The following is a 19,408-nucleotide window of genomic DNA, read 5'->3' as shown; positions in this document are numbered from 1 at the left end:
AGCAGCTGCCAGAGAATTCAACATTAATGAATCAATGGTACAGAAATGGAGGAAGCAAGAAGAATGAGTTTAATAAAGTTTGATTTATCTGACTGCTTTGTTTCGCTTAATGTGCCTTATAATCCTGTGCACCTTATGGTCCGAAAAATACGTACTGCACACTGCAGTTTAATGTTGCAAAGCACCTCTTTTTAACTTCAGTGGATATTATACATGGTTATGCTCAGGATGTGTCAGCCCATTTCTACTGGAAATGCCTTTTGGTTAAACTTTCAGCAAGGAATTTGCATTTGCACTGTTACATTTTTATAAAGCTTTAATGTACATAAAAACCAGCTTCTTGTTTAAGTGAAAATAAATGGAAGGTTGTCTTTTTGCGCTAGTAATGTTGTGGAGTTGTATTTTGTCTCGCATCAATTATATCGTCGGTTATATCGTTATCGCAAATTTTCAAATATATATCGTGATAAATATTTTTGGCCATATCGCCCTGCTCTACTTCCTTTCATATCAAACATCCTTGAAAGAGTAGTTGTCAAACAGCTAACAGATCATCTGCAGAGGAATGGTTTATTTGAAGAGTTTCAGTCAGGTTTCAGAGCTCATCACAGCACAGAAACAGCTTTAGTGAAGGTTACAAATGATCTTCTTATGGCCTCTGACAGTGGACTCATCTCTGTGCTTGTCCTGCTAGACCTTAGTGCAGCGTTTGATACTGTTGACCATAATATTCTATTAGAGCGATTAGAACATGCTGTAGGTATTACAGGTACTGCACTGCAGTGGTTTGTATCACATCTATCTAATAGACTCCAATTTGTTCATGTAAATGGAGAGTCCTCTTCACACACTGAGGTTAATTATGGAGTTCCACAGGGTTCAGTGCTAGGACCAATTCTGTTTACATTATATATGCTTCCCTTAGGCAGCATCATTAGAAGACATAGCATACATTTTCACTGCTATGCTGATGACATGCAGCTCTATCTGTCCATGAAGCCAGATAACACACACCAATTAGTTAAACTGCAGGAATGTCTTAAAGACATAAAGACCTGGATGGCCGCTAACTTTCTGCTTCTTAATTCAGAAAAAACTGAGGTTATTGTACTGGGCCCTGAAAATCTTAGAAATATGGTATCTAACCAGATTCTTACTCTGGATGGCATTACCTTGGCCTCCAGTAACGCTGTGAGGAACCTTGGAGTCATTTTTGACCAGGATATGTCCTTCAACGCACATATTAAACAAATATGTAAGACTGCGTTCTTCCATTTGCGCAACATCTCTAAAATTAGAAATATCCTGTCTCAGAGTGACGCTGAAAAACTAGTTCATGCATTTATTACTTCCAGGCTGGACTACTGTAATTCATTATTATCAGGATGTCCAAAAAACTCACTGAAAAGCCTTCAGCTAATCCAAAATGCTGCAGCAAGAGTCCTGACAGGGACTAGAAAGAGAGAGCATATTTCTCCTGTTTTGGCTTCCCTTCATTGGCTTCCTGTTAAATCCAGAATTGAATTCAAAATCCTGCTCCTCACATACAAGGTCTTAAATAATCAGGCCCCATCTTATCTTAAGGCAAGGCAAGGCAAATTTATTTGTATAGCACAATTCAACAACAAGGTGATTCAAAGTGCTTTACAGAGACATTAGAAACAAAAACAAATAAAAAGCATGATTTAAAATTGATTTAAACAAGCAAACAAACTAACTAACTAAACACACACATTTCACACCTGTTCGCGCGATCTGAACCCTTATCGTAAGGGGAGCTACCAGTCCTTCTGTGGACGAGCTACTTTCTATTTTAAATTCCCTGAATTTAAAATACTCTCTAGACCCAGTCTAGACCCAGTTGGGGAGCTACCCAGAGCTCTAATCCCACACCTGTTCGCGCGATCTGAACCCTTATCGTAAGGGGAGCTACCAGTCCTTCTGTGGACGAGCTACTTTCTATTTTAAATTCCCTGAATTTAAAATACTCTCTAGACCCAGTCTAGACCCAGTTGGGGAGCTACCCAGAGCTCTAATGACCTTGTAGTACCATATCACCCTATTAGAGCACTTTGCTCTCGCTCTGCAGGCCTACTTGTTGTTCCTAGAGTATTTAAAAGTAGAATGGGAGGGAGAGCCTTCAGTTTTCAGGCCCCTCTTCTGTGGAACCAGCTTCCAGTTTGGATTCAGGAGACAGACACTATCTCTACTTTCAAGATTAGGCTTAAAACTTTCCTTTTTGCTAAAGCATATAGTTAGGGCTGGACCAGGTGACCCTGAATCCTCCCTTAGTTATGCTGCAATAGACGTAGGCTGCCGGGGGATTCCCATGATGCATTGAGTTTTTCCTTTCCAGTCACCTTTCTCGCTCACTATGTATTAACAGACCTCTCTGCATTCAATCATATCTGTTATTAACCTCTGTCTCTCTTCCACAGCATGTCTTTATCCTGTCTTCCTTTTCTCACCCCAACCGGTTGCAGCAGATGGCCCCGCCCCTCCCTGAGCCTGGTTCTGCTGGAGGTTTCTTCCTGTTAAAAGGGAGTTTTTCCTTCCCACTGTCGCCAAAGTGCTTGCTCATAGGGGGTCATATGATTGTTGGGTTTTTCTCTGTATCTATGAAGCGCCTTGAGGCGACTTTTGTTGTGATTTGGCGCTATATAAATAAAATTGAATTGAATTGAATTGAATACTTAACTCATGAATACTGACCTAAACTGAGGCAAGTGAGGCCTGCAGATTTTTAGAGGTTGTTCTCCTGGATGAGTTGTCAGTGCGCTTTCAGAGGAAACTTTGGTAGACTGGAACCTTGGAAAGGTTCACTACTGTTCGAAGTTTTCTCCATTTGTGGATAATGGCTCGCACCGTGGTTAGTTGGGGTCCAGAAAACCTGAGTTTCTTTAGATTGTGGTGTGAAGTGTTGCTTTTTGAGATCTGTAAACCTACTTCACTTTGTCAGTTTGTGAATACAATAACTCAAGAACGAAGTGAAAGTGAAAGTGGCCTCTCTAAGAGGATCTCTTTGTACTCAGTCACATTACTGTTACTAGTAAACTTAATTTGTTACAACATGTTCCTCCAGCTGTTTCTTTTGAGTACCCTTAATTTTTGCAGTAGTTTTTTGTGCCCATCACAACTTTCTTTGAGACGTGTTGTCGTCGAAGTCAAAGTGAGCTTGTTTTTTCTTAAGATGGTACATTTTAATACAGTCTACCACCATCACACTTTTTCAGATACTTGCAAGCCAGGCACGTTATTCGTTCCCAGATTTCAGACTCAAGCCCTCTACCAGGGCCTACACTATTAGAAACTCTCCTACAACTTAGTCCAACCAATATAGGGCTGATCACCGTGCTTTACAATGAAATGTTAAACTTGACACGTACCTCCTCATCCAAACTCAAAACACTATAAGAAGAAGACTTAGACTTAGACTCAGATCTGAATCTGCTAAAGACTGCTGTTTTAAAGTATATATCTCTAATATGGTCACCTGTGTGAGCTGTCGGCACAGAGCATCTACTGTTTAAACCTGCTTACAAGGGGCAGCCAATCAGAAGATAGTTGACTAAAAGGGTGCACAAACACCTTTTTTTGACACAGGGTGAACTTAGGGGCTGCACAAAGGGTCTGTATAAGATAAGATGATTAAGTATTATTGTGAATCATGCAAAGCTATCAATTCTTAGGTATCTCTATGAGGTGAATGAGAAGTTTCTTTCTTGAGATATTACACATTGTATTTGCTAATATTTAAATGCTACCATTCTACTTGGAGAGCCCTAACTGTGGAAATCGCTGCTGTGTTTGCCGTGTTTTGCTTTTTTGTGTTGTTCTCGGCATCATGTCCACGTTATGCTGCTGTAGCCACTAAGCTAACACCTTGTGTGGCCTGTTTTGCCTCCTTTTGCTCTCCCAAACGATTCGTCCTCAGGGTGGCACCGTAAAAAGGAATGTGTTGTCAGTCAACAAACCTGTTATAAAGAAGGTAAAGACAAATGGAAGAAAAATTACTTTGTTGTCTCAGATCTGACAGCACCTTTTCCGAGTCTTCCCCGAGTGTTGACACAAACTGGCGTCTTTGTATCCCCCTTCCTGTTTCCATCACCTTCCGCCCCCTAAGCTAAGCTAACTTGTCGTAGCTTCTTATTTAGCTTACAGATGTGTGTGGTGTCACTCTTTCAGTCTTAACTCTCAGCATCAATTTCTCAAAGTGTTGAAGTGACATTTTTTTTGTTTGTTTTCTTTTGTTTCTTTCACTTTCACAAATGTGCCAAATCAGGAGTCAGCCCCAGGTGATCTGCAGTCACCTTTGACCTCAGAGAGCATCAACGGTACAGACAATGACAGAGTTACACCAGATACACCTCAGCACCCCGAAGCCAGAGCAGAGCCTTCCCAGAATGCACTGCCCTTCTCACACAGGTAAACCAAAGTTCACTGGATCGCAGAAACAGTCGCACTTCTTGTTTAGTAGCGTGTAACATCACTTTTCAGCACTTTATTTTAGTTCAGCTGGGTCTTCATTCATATTAAACAGTCTGGAAGCCTGAAACACAAAGAATTATTCATGGTGGTCAGCTCTAGGGTGCACAGAGAGAAATATTCTGTTGGTTTTGTAGGGCACCTTTTTTCACAACACGCACACTTGAGTGGGAAGATTTATTCTTTATTTTTGAAGCCTCTGTGTAAATGAAAGAAGATGAATTTTCATGGTAACCAAACAGAATCAGCTGTCAAAGAATTATTATTATTATTTTATTACATTTAGCTGTTTTTGCCTGAAATTCCCACATGATCAGCATCTTTGCTCATCCCACCGGAGCACTCCACAGATGCCTTGTTAATTTGTATTATGGTCACAGCAGGCTGAGAAATACTGCACTTGTACATCAGCGCACAGTCCTGGTCCAGCCTTTGATTGGCTCTTTGGAACGGGACAGCCACCATCTTTTCCCTCATAGATTTCCGTTTAGAATAACACGAAGCTGAAAATAAGCACGCATGTACACACCTCATGTATAGTAATAATTACACCAAATGCTGTTGAAAGTCACTGTGGGCTTAAGAACATTCTGAAGGGCGTTTTTCACCTTTTTCCAGTTATTCCCTTTCCTCCTTTGTCCATTTTCAGTTCATCCAGCATTAATAAGCACTGGGAGGCAGAGCTTGCGGCGCTGAAGGGGAACAATGCCAAACTGACGGCGGCTCTTCTTGAATCTACAGCCAATGTCAAACAGTGGAAGCAGCAGCTGGCAGCCTATCAGGAAGAAGCTGAGAGGCTACACAAACGGGTATCACTCTGTCCCTGCACACAGGAAAGTACTCACTGCGTGATCCCATTTTACCACGTCTGAATGCTTTTTCTTTTCCTTTTTGGATTGCAGGTGACGGAGCTGGAGTGCGTGAGCGGCCAAACGACGGGGATTAAATCTCAAAAGACTGAACTCAACCGAACAATAGAAGAGTTGGAGTTGGCTTTGAAGGCTAAAGAGGAGGTACAAGGAGTGCTTGTTCGTCCTACTGGGTTGAAGTCGTGGATTTTGCATGCCTGGACTTTGATTGGTGCGTTTACCATCTGTTCTGAGCTGTACACTCTTTCTGATCATGCTTGCAGGAGTTGGAGAGACTTAAAGCAGAGGTGGAGAGTGCCAATGAGTTTAGGTCCCAAAGAGATTCCCTCACACAGAGGCTACAGGTGAGTATTGCTCAATGATCATGTGTTGCATAAAGATTAATGCAGTCTGTAAATAGTGAGTAAGAAAGAGCAAAAAAAGGACTCCATCTATGACCATCCCAAGTCCAGGAAGTGGTGCCAGATGGGTTGCAGACTTGTCTTTTCCTCATAATAACATCAACAAATATAATAAAATCAATCAATTTGTGCATTATATTAATTTTTGTGAAAACTGCTTGACCACACAGTAACAGATGTTAATAAAACAGTTACAAATGTGATTCTGTCTTTGGAAACCAGGTGAGGGGTGAAGTGAACTTTTAACGAAGGAGGAGCTTGTTTCAGACTGTATTTAGTATAAATATTTCAAAAATTCACCGTATATGTAAAACATGGATTGTGGACCAGTATTTCAGCGTCTTTTGGCGGTTGCTATCTTTTTACAAAACCGTATTTTTTAACCAACTGGCGCACAGAAGTGCCAAAAACTGCACTTCCTCCATTGGCCACTTAAGTCAGTCCTCATAAAGTATCATGGCTAACTTTACAGCATTAGAAAGAATGCTTATAGCCTGGTAGAGATTAATTTGCAGTGCATCCAGATGTTGGAGTTAGGGGTGTGGCCACAGTGATTGACAGGTTTTCTGATACAGGCAGTTGCAACTCTACGTCTGCAAGCCCCTTGGCTGTGTGGGTGGTGGTGTTGTCTTTTGGTGCCGCTTAATGGCATTATCTGGCCACAAGTGATAATGCCATTACCTGTTTAGTGTTACAGCCTCACTGTGTATGATTCTGGATACTGTAGCTCCTCTGAGGAAGAAAGCCTCTAATCAGACATACTCCAGTCCATGTCACAAACATGTGACTTAAAAGCAGATAACTCGAAAGTTTGTTGCTCTATAAAACGGCCCTCTGTGAAGCTAGAACGTCTTATTATCCCTCACTGATTGAAGGAAATAAGAACAACCTTTGGTTTCTCTTCAGCACTGTAGCGATATATTCCTTTAACCTTAATGACTTCATGAATGTCTTCACAAATGAAATTTTAACCATTGGAGAAAACAATTATTTATAGCCACCCCACAGATGTATTATTATGTACAGAAACTTTCAAAACTACTGATATTTATTTAAGCTCTTTCTTTCTGATTGATCCGAGGTAACTTCAGTAAGTACTTCCTCTGTTTGTAGACCCCGTTCCTTCAAGACTGCTCAAAGAAGGCTTTGATGTTAAATATGATCAATCTGTATAATGTAATGGACTGCGTATCTGTGGCCAGTGTACTCCTAGTACCCGATAAAAGGGGAGGCTTGTGTCAGGAAGGGCATCCAACGTAAACATTTTTAGAAAATCCAACATGAGGTTCATTAATAAAACGTCCATACTGCATTGGTTGAAGCCCGAGTTAAAAAATATTACCAGTGCTGCTAACCAGCAAAGACAAAAAAAAATGCGAATGGGTCACGAAGGCTTCATAAAGGGCTTGTTTAAACTAAACAAGGATTTTCAGTGGAGTCCCAAATTACAAATATGAAGCTAAAAATGTGAGTTTTTAAAAAGCGTTGTGTGTCGTTTCTATCAGGAGACGGAGGTGAGAAACCAGACGCTGGAGGCCCAGCTGACTGATCTGGAGCAGCGTCTGGAGAGCAGCCAGCTGGAGCGGGAAGCCTTTCGCAAAAGCCTGCGCTCCCTGCTGGAGCTGCTGGACAGCAAAATCTTTGAGCTGAACGAGCTGCGGGACGCACTGGCCAAGCTGCTGGAGGGCAGCTAGACGGAGAGAGACGAAGACTGTGCCACCACCTCCAACCACCTCCACCAACACAGCAGCCAGCGCCGAGACTTTTACCGCATGTCGGCACTCACCTGCTCACTGACAACTTGAATTCTCTTTTTTTTGTTTTTTTCCTCCCACACGCGTGTAAAGGTTTACACACGACTTTATACTTTAACACACATCCACGCTCAGATCGTTTACAAACCGCCATGTGAAGCCTTCCCCTCCGCTCCACTCTGGACAAATCCACAGAAGCTTTCCTCGCTCTACGGAAACATTAAAGGCGAAATTCGCTTTTTTCTTTTAAACGTTGCTTTGGTGCGTTCAAATGCAGTCACTCAGAGTCTGCGATTGTTCTTGTTTTTTTTTTCTCTTTTTTTTCCTCTTTCCGACTTTTTTTCCAGGCACAAATCTTTATTAAAACCCACGTCGCCATCAGCCAAATAAACTCTTGAGATCCATTCGGTTATTTGTTGTGGGGACTCGACACAAAGAGGATCCGGAGGACGTCGGTATCTATCGTGAAATATTCTTCTGAAATATATGAGCAATACAAAAGGGCAGCACCAGAGGGTTTACAAAAACATTTTCCACTCTCACTTTCAGGTAATTTTACTCCTCTTGGATACGTTTAAGACATCGAGGTGGGATTTTACTCAAACGTCTTTTCTTTCTTTCTATATGCTTTTTTTTAAAGGATATAACGGATTCATAGTGCACTTGTTCATGTGTGTGTGAGTGAGTCAGATGTTTCATTTCCCCTCTTTGTTTCTGTTGCGACATGAAGTGCAATGATTGAATCCTTTTTTTTGTTAATTTATTACTGAAATTTGTGACAATGATGATTATTATTATGATGGAAGTTGTACAAAATCAAAGTATCTTTATTTACATCTCATTTTCACTTAATCTTTTTTTATCATGTGGTACGTGAGTGTCAAGATGTTGAAACCTGGCAATATTTTTGAGCTGTTTATCGAAGGAAAAAGGAAAATGCGGCGGGTTGACTGCAGTTTTTTTTTTCTTTTGCCAAATAATGTTTTCCTGTACAGATCTGAATTTTTGCTGATGTTGCCTTTGGTACAGACATGCATCAATGGTAGCTAAGTAGCGGTACTTTTTATTTGGTGGGATTTACTATTGCCAAAAATGAGAGGAATACGATTCAGCGTGTACACCTGAAGAACACTATTTAAGGGCTTGTTGTTAGCGCGGGTACATTCGGGACACTTGGATGGATTTTTGTGCTGTAAAGGGAAAAAAGAAACATTTGAATAAGACTTTGAAATACTGATTTAACCACATGCTTACAGACACAAATTGTAATTTTGTTTTTAATAAAAGAAAACCAAATGAAAATGCTGCAGCTGTGTTTTAATGAGCATACTGCACAGTAAACCAGCCCTGCTGTCATAAACCTGGTTTAAATAAACCTGACTGCAGTTAGACTTGCCTGGTTTAAGTTTTAACTTGCGTCCTATTTCAAAGCTTGTTCTTTGGACTATTTAAGTACCAGCATACCGTCACTTTTCCAGGCATTCAGCACGTCAACCTGAAGCATTTAAATCCATGAATGTTTTTGATTTTGCATCTCAACTAGCAGGAAACGTTCCCACAATGTTCTAATGGTGTTTTGAATGGACCTGTCAAACTGAAGGACTCATCAGGTACTGGCAGGCCAAGCAAAGTGCAGCTCTGGCAGCAGCTGAAGCAAAACCTCAGGTACAGACATGCATCAATGTCTGTACCTGAGTTTTTCCTTCCCACTGTCACCAAGGGCTTGCTTGTAGGAGGTCGTCTGATTGCTGGGGTTTCCTCTGTATTATTGTAGGGTCATATAAAGCACCTTGAGACTAATTATGTTGTGATTAGGTGTTATATTAGAAAAACTATTTGAAATAAGGTCTGGGAAGAGTTCGTTGAGTTCACTGACAAAGAATTTTGGTCAGGTTTAAAGCAATTCTGGCAAACAATCTCAGGAGGAAACAGTACCCACACTGTATAGTGGGATGGAGTGCTGGTGATTTAGCTACGCTGTGGAAAGAATAGTTTGAGGATCTCCTCAAGCCTCGAAGAAGAAGCAGAGTCTGGGGATGATGGGGAACAGCTCCTCAGCAGTGTCTACTCTGGATTAGCAGACTGGGTTGGTGGGTTTCCTCTTTAAGAAAGGGGAGCAATTAAAACTATTAAAAACACAGACGTGTTGTTTAATTGTCTGTCTGTGGGAATAAACTTGAAAGCAATGATTCTCAGGAAGGTGAATAAAAATATGAGTTTTGGATTCTGTAAATGGATTATGGACTAGAATGATAACAGCATATTATGTGGGGGTTAAACTCTAAAGAAAGATTCAAAAACAACATTTTGGTGCATCATTTTATTTTGAAAGGAAAAAATATACATATATATTTATAAATGGCCTTTAGAAAGCAGAGAGGAATGTCATGATAGGAAACAAAAAGAAAACCTTAAAGTACATTTACATTTGTACGCTTTAAAAATTCTTTAAAATATGAAGTTTCAATAAATACTTCAATACATTTAGGCATGCGGATATATTTTTCATGATTTACATTTCATTACAGTATCATTCTTAAAAGCCCCCCCCCCCAATCTTCGTTATTGCACTTACGTTGTAACTGGTTTGTCATCAAACCAATCACATGCATAAGGTCGTAAAGGTCAAACTGACAAAGAGTTATGGGTGGAATTTGAAATCTAACAGTTAAAATGGTTACAAAAAAAACCCCAAAAAAACAAACCCTGTAAAAGTTAAAAAAAAAAAAAGAAAAGAAAAGGAGAAAGTCAGATCATCTGCTGCCAAAGGTTTACACTCATACAGATATATTTAAAAATCTAACTGGGTGAAGAGGAACTGCGTGCAAATTATTCATGATGACTTTAACACTTAGCAGCAGTCTTTTACTCTGACAGTCAACTAATTGTCTTCCTGTTATACAGTATGCAGAAAACATAATGCTACAGTTAGCTTAGCTTAGCATGAAGACTAGAACACAACCCCACAGGAATTTTAGGAGCAATACTGTTGAGTCTGTGTTTCCACTTCTGCTAGTTTAGAGACGAAAAAGATTTTTCATTTTAAAAAAATCCAGTATTCAGACACATGAAACATAAACACACTTCCCTAACATTTGCTATGTGTAGTTATTTATTACTTTAAACAAGGCCAAATTCAGGTTTGTCAGAATTTGATGGTCTGTGTTTAAAATCAGCCAAGTAACAGTCCTGCTTTGACATAATTACATCATAAAAAAACAAAACAAAACTAGCGTCTAAAACTCATTAAGTATCGCTAGATACGCTAGAGAAGCTAGCTCTGTTTTTAGTCTTTATGCTAAGCTAAGCTGGTAATCATTCAAACACAGCAGCACTGATGTTATCAGTGCAATGTCAGCATATGTGAGAAGAAAAAAGAAGATATATATATATGACATGTTGCTCACTCAGTGCATGGCTTATCAAACAGGAAAATGTGGGATTAGTTTTTCAGTTAACAAGTTTTCTCAACAGATATTAAAAACCAAACCAAACCCCCCCCCCACACACACACACACACACATCAACAACTCCAGTAAATAAGGTAAGGAAGCAAGCTCGGAAAACATCTTTCATAAAAGAAGGCAGTGGAAAGACAGCATCTCTCAGGTGAGGAAACTGACAGTAAAAACAACAAATGAGAACAGCACAATAAATAGAAACGTCACACATACTCCTAAAGCTCATCTATGAATCCCTGCCACACCGTGTAAAGCATCTGAATTATTACAAAATAATATGCTGGTTATTTTCATTGTGTGGAGATAATAGTAAAAAATAAAGACAAGAAGGAAGAACACCCATCACCGTTTCCTAAAGCCAAAAGCAATGTCTTCAAATGTGTCAAATATCTAGGTTACGGTTAGCTAATGTGCAGCTAACTATCACATGCTAAATGAAACAGAAAAAAAGAAACAAAACAAAAAACAAAAACAAATAAAATTCTAAAATTTCAACATATCAGCCAAATATCATTACACTACCAGCTGATATCGGCCCCTCTTGACTGACGCTACACCCCAAAAAAACAATTTTACCGATATTAGTCAATATTTTCTTTTTGCCAGATCAATTTTGCACTGTTGAATTCTTTAAAAAAAAAAAAAAACACGATAAAGAGATTAAAAGGCAGTTATATTTTAAAATTAAGATGAATTTGTTTCTAGCACAAAAGCAGAAATAAACAAGAAAGAAATGACAAATTCTTATTTTAGAGGATGTGAAATTCTAGACCGATAACAATCTGTGGATCTGTATCTAAAGAGCCGAGCTCCATTATAGTGATTCATATCTACTTTTTTTTGCTTTTTGGTTCTGCTATTTGTCAATGATGAATCAAGATCAAAGTAATAAATGAAAGGGAATCTGGTCCCAACAATATTTCCATCTGTAAGGTGGACAGTAAACTCTGCCAAACACAGAAAACATCCAAAGCTACATTCAAGAAATCATTTATACTTCAAATGGAGCTAAAATAGAAATGTCATACAGGTATACATCTGTCAAAATACTGACCTGGTGTTAACGGCATCCTTATAAAAGAAGTGGAGGATGCACAACAACAGATAAAGCTTGTTATGTAAAACCACAGCTCTTTGTGTGCTGATGATTACAGTGTTACAGTGTGACTATGACGGGAACACCAGGGGCCAGATGTGCTACTGGTCTACATCGGCACCAAGCTAAAAGACGCCGGCAGGTTTTCTTTGTGGCTGGCTTTATGTTTATGTATTAGACAGATTTTTCAGTTCAGAGTGCAAAGAAGAAAAAAATCGACAGATTTAAGAGAAAAACTAAAAAAATTGTGGCTTTTGTTTCAGTCAAAAAGCATCGCTTTACTTTTCAAGGTTCAGCTGATCTTCTGGGATCAATAACTCATTAGAACAACAACAACATCTTTTTTCCAGCATGTTCATGTTTTTCCAGTCATGCTCTGACCTGGACTAACAACACAGGGACCGTCTGCAAAGTGTAATGCCGAAACGTATAATACATAGATATCCCATTAATCAAACCATATGTAAAAACGAGCTTCTATTGTTATCAATAATTGGCAATTTTTACAAGGGAAATTACTAAATGACTTTCAGTTAAGAGAACATTTAATATCATTTCCTTATAAGCTTTTTTATTTTTATTTTTTAACTATTTGCAGCAATGGAGCACCCAGAATCTACATGTTGGTGACATAAATGAGAACAAAGTTATTGCTGATATGAACGTCTTTTTTCAGTGTTGAACTTTATGATCCCAGTGCTGTCTGTACAGGTCAGAGGATGACTTTTAAATGCATGGAGTTGGTTTGGTATGCTTGAAAAAAGGCATACCGAACATATTTGTATGGCTTATTAGTCCCAGGAGTTCACATATCTGAATTTCTTCTAACTTAACCTGGAAACGTGTAACGACAGATTCCCTTTTCCGAGTTTTATTCTCGTAAATTTGTACTTTTTTTTCTCCTCGTACATTTGACACTTTTTTCTAAAAAAAATGTACAACGTTTGTGTACATATATGAACCACCGTGACCCTAATACGCCTTTTAAGTTCAGGCATTTTTGAGTTGAATTTGTCATTTTATTGAACCTATTTGAGTCTTGTCTTTGTCCTGAATATGAGCAGCCTCACGCAGCATGCAGGAGTGAAACAGAGTCATGAGCACATTTACAGTTACAGTAAATTCGACAGACAGATGGTTTGGGGTTGGCCTTACTCTGGTCTTGCCTGAGACCATTATCCCAAGAACAGCTGTCCCAAACTCCAAGATCCCACGCAGACTTCATCGAGTTCTAACAGAAGAGTTCGTCTTTGTCTCAAAACATATAGATTCTCCTTCAGCTGTTTTAGAGTGAAAACCTACACTTGCTGGATTACTTGCTTCCTCGTCCGCTCTGCATGTTTTTGACCCACTCGTTTACACTGCCCTCAGGAGACTGCAATGGTTGAACTGGTGGTTAGATTTGCACATTATGAGCATTATCAGCACATTCTTGCATTAGTAGCATCACATCGAGTAAATCTGGCCCCAGGTCTGTTATTCTCACACATATTTAGAGCTGAAAAGCAGCAAATCTACAAGTTTGCGTTTGTCTTTGATGACCGGCCGAGTTGTCTCATCCTGTGTGAGGTGCAGGTAAACAGGGATTTTACACATTTGTAAGTTAACTGGATTATTTTCTAACAGCCCTCAGAGTATTTGGGGGCACTTTGTACTGCAATCAGGTGCTTTCACAGTTCTAAAGCCCTAAAACAGATGCTGGACGTTCAAATTGATTCCGATAAACTGCGTGGGTGATTACACAAAACCTCATCTCAAAGTCAAAGTTTGGCGATTTTGTAAATATGAATGTTAATACCACTCTCGTATGCACTCAGTCCAACTATTCCTTTAAAAAGATGTACAGTACAAATGCTTGTTGTGTAGTAAAATGTAAACGCTCAGACTGAAGGTTTACCATCACTGTGAGCAAAATTCGTGTCCTCAAACAAACCCGTCACAGCAAGCTACAGTACGACTCGGACGTGATGAGAGGTCAGAGGTTGTATCCTCGCCCAGAGAGCCACAGCAATGACATAAAAAAAAAAAAAAGATTAGTGGTCCATCTTTACAAACAGCGTACATGAGTAAGAAAAAAATCCTCTAATATATATTAAAAAAAGAAAAATCGAGGGTTTTTGTTCAAATTGCACCAAGAAATCTCCAGGTGACTTAACCCTGGCTTGCCTGCTTAACTTGGTTTCACTTTGTTTAAACTCTTTGTGTTAAAAAAACAAAACAAAAAGGTGGGGGGGTTTAAAAGATTCCTTCGATGAACCGCATTAGTTTTCCCAGTCAGTGCAGGGAAGACCTTCATCCTCTGACTCTGACTCAGGAGAGGCCTCCTTGATTCTCCTCAGAGCCTCGTGAATGCTGCGGGTCAGAGCGTCGGCCGAGTGGGGGAAGCTTTTGGGATGACGCTGCTGCTCCGGTCTGGTCCGTACCTTCCTAAGCCGGACGCCCTGTCGGATTTGAGCCAGGATATTGTTGCTGTCGTCATCCGGATCCGGGCCCAAGACCCGCAGCTCAGCCTTCCTCAGGTGGAAACTGCCCCGCTTGAGTGATGCCAGCACCTCATCCATGGGAGAGCTCGCTGAGAACACAGGGCAGAGACAATTAGCCTCACAGTGTTTAGAGGCTTGGTTCGCCGTTTAGCACACAGCCAAACAACCTACTGCTGACACACAATTTAGCTCCAACCTCTGTTTAAATACACCATTTCCTGTGACTGATAAAATGCTTAAATTACCTCATTTAAAAGTAGGTACCGAATGAGTGTTATGTGCCTTACATTAAACATTTGTAGTATTAACCAACCATGAAGGTCTCTACTGCAATGAAAAGTTCCCTGCCCACCTCTCCTCCACTGCGACGAGTCCAGAGAAGCCGTCTTCCGCAGCTTTTTCCTCGCCGTTAACAGCTGGCTGCTGTCAAAGAATCGAGGGGAAAATGGAGCCAGCGGGAGCGAGGTGGAGTCAGACTCGCCTTTCTGGTGTTGAAGTGTGACGGCTGTGAGGTTCTTCTGCTGGTCGTCCTCTGAGGTGGGAAGTGGTGGAGGAGGCGGAGGAGGAGGCGGTGGAGGCGGGGGAGGGGGACCCAGTGAAAAGTTTGACGGCGTGGCTGAGAGTGGGGGCAGCGATAGGAAGGGAGGCGAGGGATCGAGGCCTTGGAGGTCGACCGCAGGTAAAGAGACGCTGTCGCAGCCGTACGCGTCCGGCGGGAGAGGAGCAGAGAGTTCTGGGAGATCTGAGATGCAGTCGGTCTGAACGCCGGCAGCCTGGGTGCTGGGCTGCTGCCCAGCACGCCTCCGACTGTGAGTCTGACTCAGGCGCAGGCGGCCTGACTTTAGAGTCACCTGGCCTGGATACCTCTGTGTGGGGAAGCAGCAAGAAAGAAAGTAAAGCTGAAGGACTGAGTGCAGTTTACGCAACATTACACACATGATTTTGCTTTAACCTCCTAGGACCTGGCGTACACATATGTGGACATCACAATTTGGGTTATTTAGACCAAAATACTACATTTTGCTCTACAAGTGCCTGATATCCACTTACGAGGACATTATACTGCCACTGTTTTATTGAAATTTGAAACAAATATCCTCATATGTGGCTCTCACTTTTCTTAGAAACAAAAATCAGGTTCTTTGTTTTTACATCCATCGGGTCCCAATCAGCCCAAATATCAAAGAGAAATTAAAAATGCATGCTGTGGAAGAGTTCGGGTCTTAGGAGGTTAATGTATCAAGACTATGTAGATGTCACTACAAGAACATAAAACACTGTGGACAAACACAAAATCATCTTTTAACTAAAAAAACGAAAAGTTACTAATCATTGGTGTTTGAGGAGGATTCAGTGAAGGTTCCTCCTCAGATGACGTGTGTGTTTATGTTAAGTCCTCACCTGCTTGAGGCTGCGAAGCCTGTCAAGTGTCCTCTGCCTCTCCTGACTCACTCTGGCGTTTCGCTTAGCTTCATCATCTTCATCTCCCTTTTCACAGAAACAGCAAATGAGATGAATGTGTTGTAGCAGGGTGAGGAACAATTGCTGCTTTCACTGCTTTGGTATCGATATTTGAAATTTGTCTCGCAGCAAGCTCTAAATCAAAAAAGTTCGATCATTGCCACAGAATATTTGCCATGTCTGTGAGCATCAAAGTGGACTCCCTGTTTTCTTTCTGGTGCTATAAAAATAAAACTGCACTGAATTAACTGGTAATATCATCTCTTCATTTACTGACAGAGTAGAACAGTGAATATATAAATCCTATCCCTTGCAGCCACAGATAGAAGTTTCTTACCTGCTGCAGCTCCTGCAGGGATTTGCTGTCAGTATGGCTACCTTGGCGCTGTTGTATCTTCTGCTTGTGATTGATGATACAGATTTCCTATTTGAGGAAGAACAGAACACAAACATAATGTTATTATAGACAGACCTGTCAAACTGATCCTTAACCCACAGGAGATAAAGCACACGACCGTATCTTTATCCATCGGTAATTCACCTTCTTATTTTTGAGGTAGACTTTCTTGGCAGTGATGCGGCCCCTGCGGGCCTCGAGCTGCCGGGTCCTCTGCTGCAGGGTGCAGAGTTCTTCTTCTCTGAGGGGTGACGGTGGGGTCGTGGGGTCTTCTACACCCTTCATGGCATCAGGACTCTCAAAGGTATCGTAGTACACCACCTCATCCTGTCGCTCTGGCAGAAAATCAGAAGACATTGAAGATTCAAATGCTGCTTGTGCAGCTTATACAGCTCGTAACAATGGCTCGAGGATTTGATCTCTGACTGACTATGAGTAGAAGAAAAAGTGGTACTGGTGATAAAGTCAAAGCAGGACAGCTGTGGTGCCACGGGATAAGCAAAGGACTTAACTGGAGGATGAGGTTGGAAACCAATGAGAAGCCAAAACATTTTGTTTTATACTTGAAAACCACATTTTTCAGCACATGTAAGCATCAGTCATGAGTCTGACACACTGAGCTATAACAGAAAAAGAGAAAGAAAAATAACAACCTGAACCAAACCATCTACAGAGATGCTCACCTGTCATCTGCCTGCGCAGACTCTGCAGCTGGGCAGTGAGCAGCAGCTCCTCGCAGCGCAGCACCTCGGCCTGAATGTCATACAGCTGCAGCTGTAACTCATAGTACAGCGCCTCCAGCTGGTCCAGGCGAAGCATGGCATCCTCCCCACCCTGTAGACTCTGCATCTACAACAACAACCACAGAGACTATTTCAAAGGCCAAAGGGCACCGTCCACAGGATTTTCCAAAAGCTCTACCTGAGTGACTGTGCATTTATATTTCACATTAACAGATCCGGTGGAAGCTGAGCCAGTGTTTGTGTCTTCTCTAAGTGCTATGCTACAACACACTGACCAGGTACATTTTTAGTTTTAGTGTATTTTCAAATGCACAGCAAACATTTGACCTGACAGTCATTCCCAGTGAGTCATTTCCACTCCTGCAGACCAGGAAGTTGTTCCCTCCATTACAGGATGCCACAGCCATGAGCTCATTTTTCCAACACGGCTATTATCTCGAGTTCTTCTCTTCTGTTAACTTCACTATATCCATGTCCTCTTATTGTGGCTTCTTAAAAACAAACCTGACTGGACTGAGCACCACCTTTTCAGAACACACCCAGATACACTTCAGAATTTTGACACCGATCTTGGTCCACATGTGTGATTTGTTTTTGGGGGGTTTTTCAGCAGCATCAGCATGTTATGTTTTACCTCCTCCTTCAAGCCATGTTTCCTCTGTTCCAGGCAGATCTCTTTGGCCCTCATGAGCTGCAGAGTTTCTTTGGAAACGGCAAACTGCAGCCGCTCCATGCGTTCAACCGCCGCTGTCCACGCTGACTTCCCAAACTTTCTCTGGTCAGCTCGCATCCTCTCGTATAGAGCTATAACGCATACAGTAAAGAAGTAAGTGAAAAGGGCTAGAGCTGCAGAGATTAGTCAGCTAGTTATCTGGCAAATGATTAGACATTTAAACAGCAGTTTAATGACCATAATTGTGGTTAATAGTTTTGAATCATTTGGAGCAAAAAGAACATGTGAGAAAATGGTTTGGCCTAAACGCTATAGTTTATTTCTGGAGCGTTAAATGCCTAAAATGGACAAACCAGCAGTGCTTTGACTTGAAATCCGAAGTAAATAAAGCCCATTTGAGGAAAAACACATTTTTATTCCAATTCATAGCAGAGAAGGTTTGAGGATTAAAATGTGTCACGAGTCAGGGTGGAGTGTATGTTAATGACTTTGGTATGCCAGAGGTTGGAGATGAGAACAGAGCCAGAATGTTTTATTCTCACATGATCTCTAAGCGCTCTCTTATGAAGTAAACATACTTTTATAAAGGTTCAAAGGTCACCACAAAAACAACGCCACACATTGTTTTCTGAAGAGAGAAACTAGCCTCCTGTGTGTGTTTACCTTTCTGAGACCGAGTTGTGGTTTCAAAGAACTTGACAGTCAGGTCTTGAATGGAAAGCACTGCGGCGTGAGCCTTCTTCTGCCACTCCTCGTCCTCTTTTCTCAGGCTCTCCACACGACGAGGGCCGAGTCGCTCAGTCTCCAGAGAAATCTGGCAGGAGTTAAGGCAGCTTGTTAGAACAGCTTAAATGTACAGTACTTAGATCAGGTATCATCAGTGAGGTAACAAGAGTTTGTATAGGAAGATTTTGCAACACATGTTGGTATTTATGTCTTGGTCTTACTGTTCTTTAATAATGTTTTTTTTAGTCTATCTTTGTTTACATTTTGGCAAACAGGCTCCAATTAAATGATGCCAAACTAGCAGCTGTCGGTTCCTGTTTATGTATGTTTATGTATACTGGATTACTTTGAAACTGTAGAAAACTAAAAATATGTGTAAAGCACATTTCAGAGTTAGATGGAGATTCCCAGGCAGTTTTATGACCATCGTAGACTGTATATAAAAGATGGACGCAGCTTCCTGGTCTGAAACTTAAAGCAGACGAGGAAGCTCCTATTAGGCCACAGTTTTTTTTCCTGATGAGTTTATGGACTTGATAATTGAATTTCAAGCAAGAAGCAACATTCTTGTGCCAAAAACTTCAGCTCTAACCGCGATTTGAGCCAATCCCTCTAGACTCACACGTCACAAAACCCAACTTCAGAGCATCAGAAGGCATGTTCACACACACACACACACACACACACACACACACACACACACACACACACACACACACACGTTTGTGTATATATAAATATAAAAGAGATCAATTTTTCAATCCCAGCTGGGCTAACTTGGCCCAAAGAGAAATCCATTGCCTTAACTGCCTCTTTGAGCTCCCTTTTGTTTGAAGAACACTGGCATGCACCTGTTCTG

The 19,408-nt window shown here is 41.0% G+C and overlaps 2 protein-coding genes across 4 annotated transcripts in view; one reads left to right on the top strand and one right to left on the bottom strand.

Moving 5' to 3' along the window:
• Nucleotides 1–8,811, top strand: part of homer1 (homer scaffold protein 1) — a 28,283-nt gene extending 19,472 nt beyond the window's left edge. For 2 of the 3 annotated variants that reach the window (XM_082541526.1, XM_082541524.1), the window contains exons 5-9: nucleotides 4,283–4,425; nucleotides 5,135–5,294; nucleotides 5,388–5,498; nucleotides 5,618–5,698; nucleotides 7,261–8,811. In XM_082541526.1, coding sequence (XP_082397652.1) covers nucleotides 4,283–4,425; nucleotides 5,135–5,294; nucleotides 5,388–5,498; nucleotides 5,618–5,698; nucleotides 7,261–7,449 — 684 coding nt within the window. In that variant the 3' untranslated portion in view covers nucleotides 7,450–8,811. Of the gene's footprint in view, nucleotides 1–3,934; nucleotides 3,989–4,282; nucleotides 4,426–5,134; nucleotides 5,295–5,387; nucleotides 5,499–5,617; nucleotides 5,699–7,260 lie in introns of all 3 variants that reach the window. The other variant, XM_082541525.1, reaches the window with a different exon arrangement.
• A 1,010-nt stretch (nucleotides 8,812–9,821) lies between these two features.
• jmy (junction mediating and regulatory protein, p53 cofactor) overlaps nucleotides 9,822–19,408 on the bottom strand; it is a 30,904-nt gene continuing 21,317 nt past the window's right edge. Inside the window, exons 3-10 of the mRNA XM_082541516.1 lie at nucleotides 18,487–18,637; nucleotides 17,785–17,954; nucleotides 17,091–17,256; nucleotides 16,552–16,742; nucleotides 16,348–16,434; nucleotides 15,951–16,037; nucleotides 14,902–15,415; nucleotides 9,822–14,638 (exon numbers count right to left, since the gene is read on the bottom strand). Coding sequence (XP_082397642.1) covers nucleotides 14,328–14,638; nucleotides 14,902–15,415; nucleotides 15,951–16,037; nucleotides 16,348–16,434; nucleotides 16,552–16,742; nucleotides 17,091–17,256; nucleotides 17,785–17,954; nucleotides 18,487–18,637 — 1,677 coding nt within the window. The 3' untranslated portion in view covers nucleotides 9,822–14,327. The remainder of the gene's footprint in view (nucleotides 14,639–14,901; nucleotides 15,416–15,950; nucleotides 16,038–16,347; nucleotides 16,435–16,551; nucleotides 16,743–17,090; nucleotides 17,257–17,784; nucleotides 17,955–18,486; nucleotides 18,638–19,408) is intronic.

Source organism: Aulonocara stuartgranti (genome assembly GCF_965226115.1).
Source record: "Aulonocara stuartgranti genome assembly, chromosome: 7".
NCBI classification, from domain to species: Eukaryota; Metazoa; Chordata; class Actinopteri; order Cichliformes; family Cichlidae; genus Aulonocara; species Aulonocara stuartgranti.
Note: the sequence above shows the minus strand (reverse complement) of the source record. Positions and strands in the feature narration are given on the sequence as shown.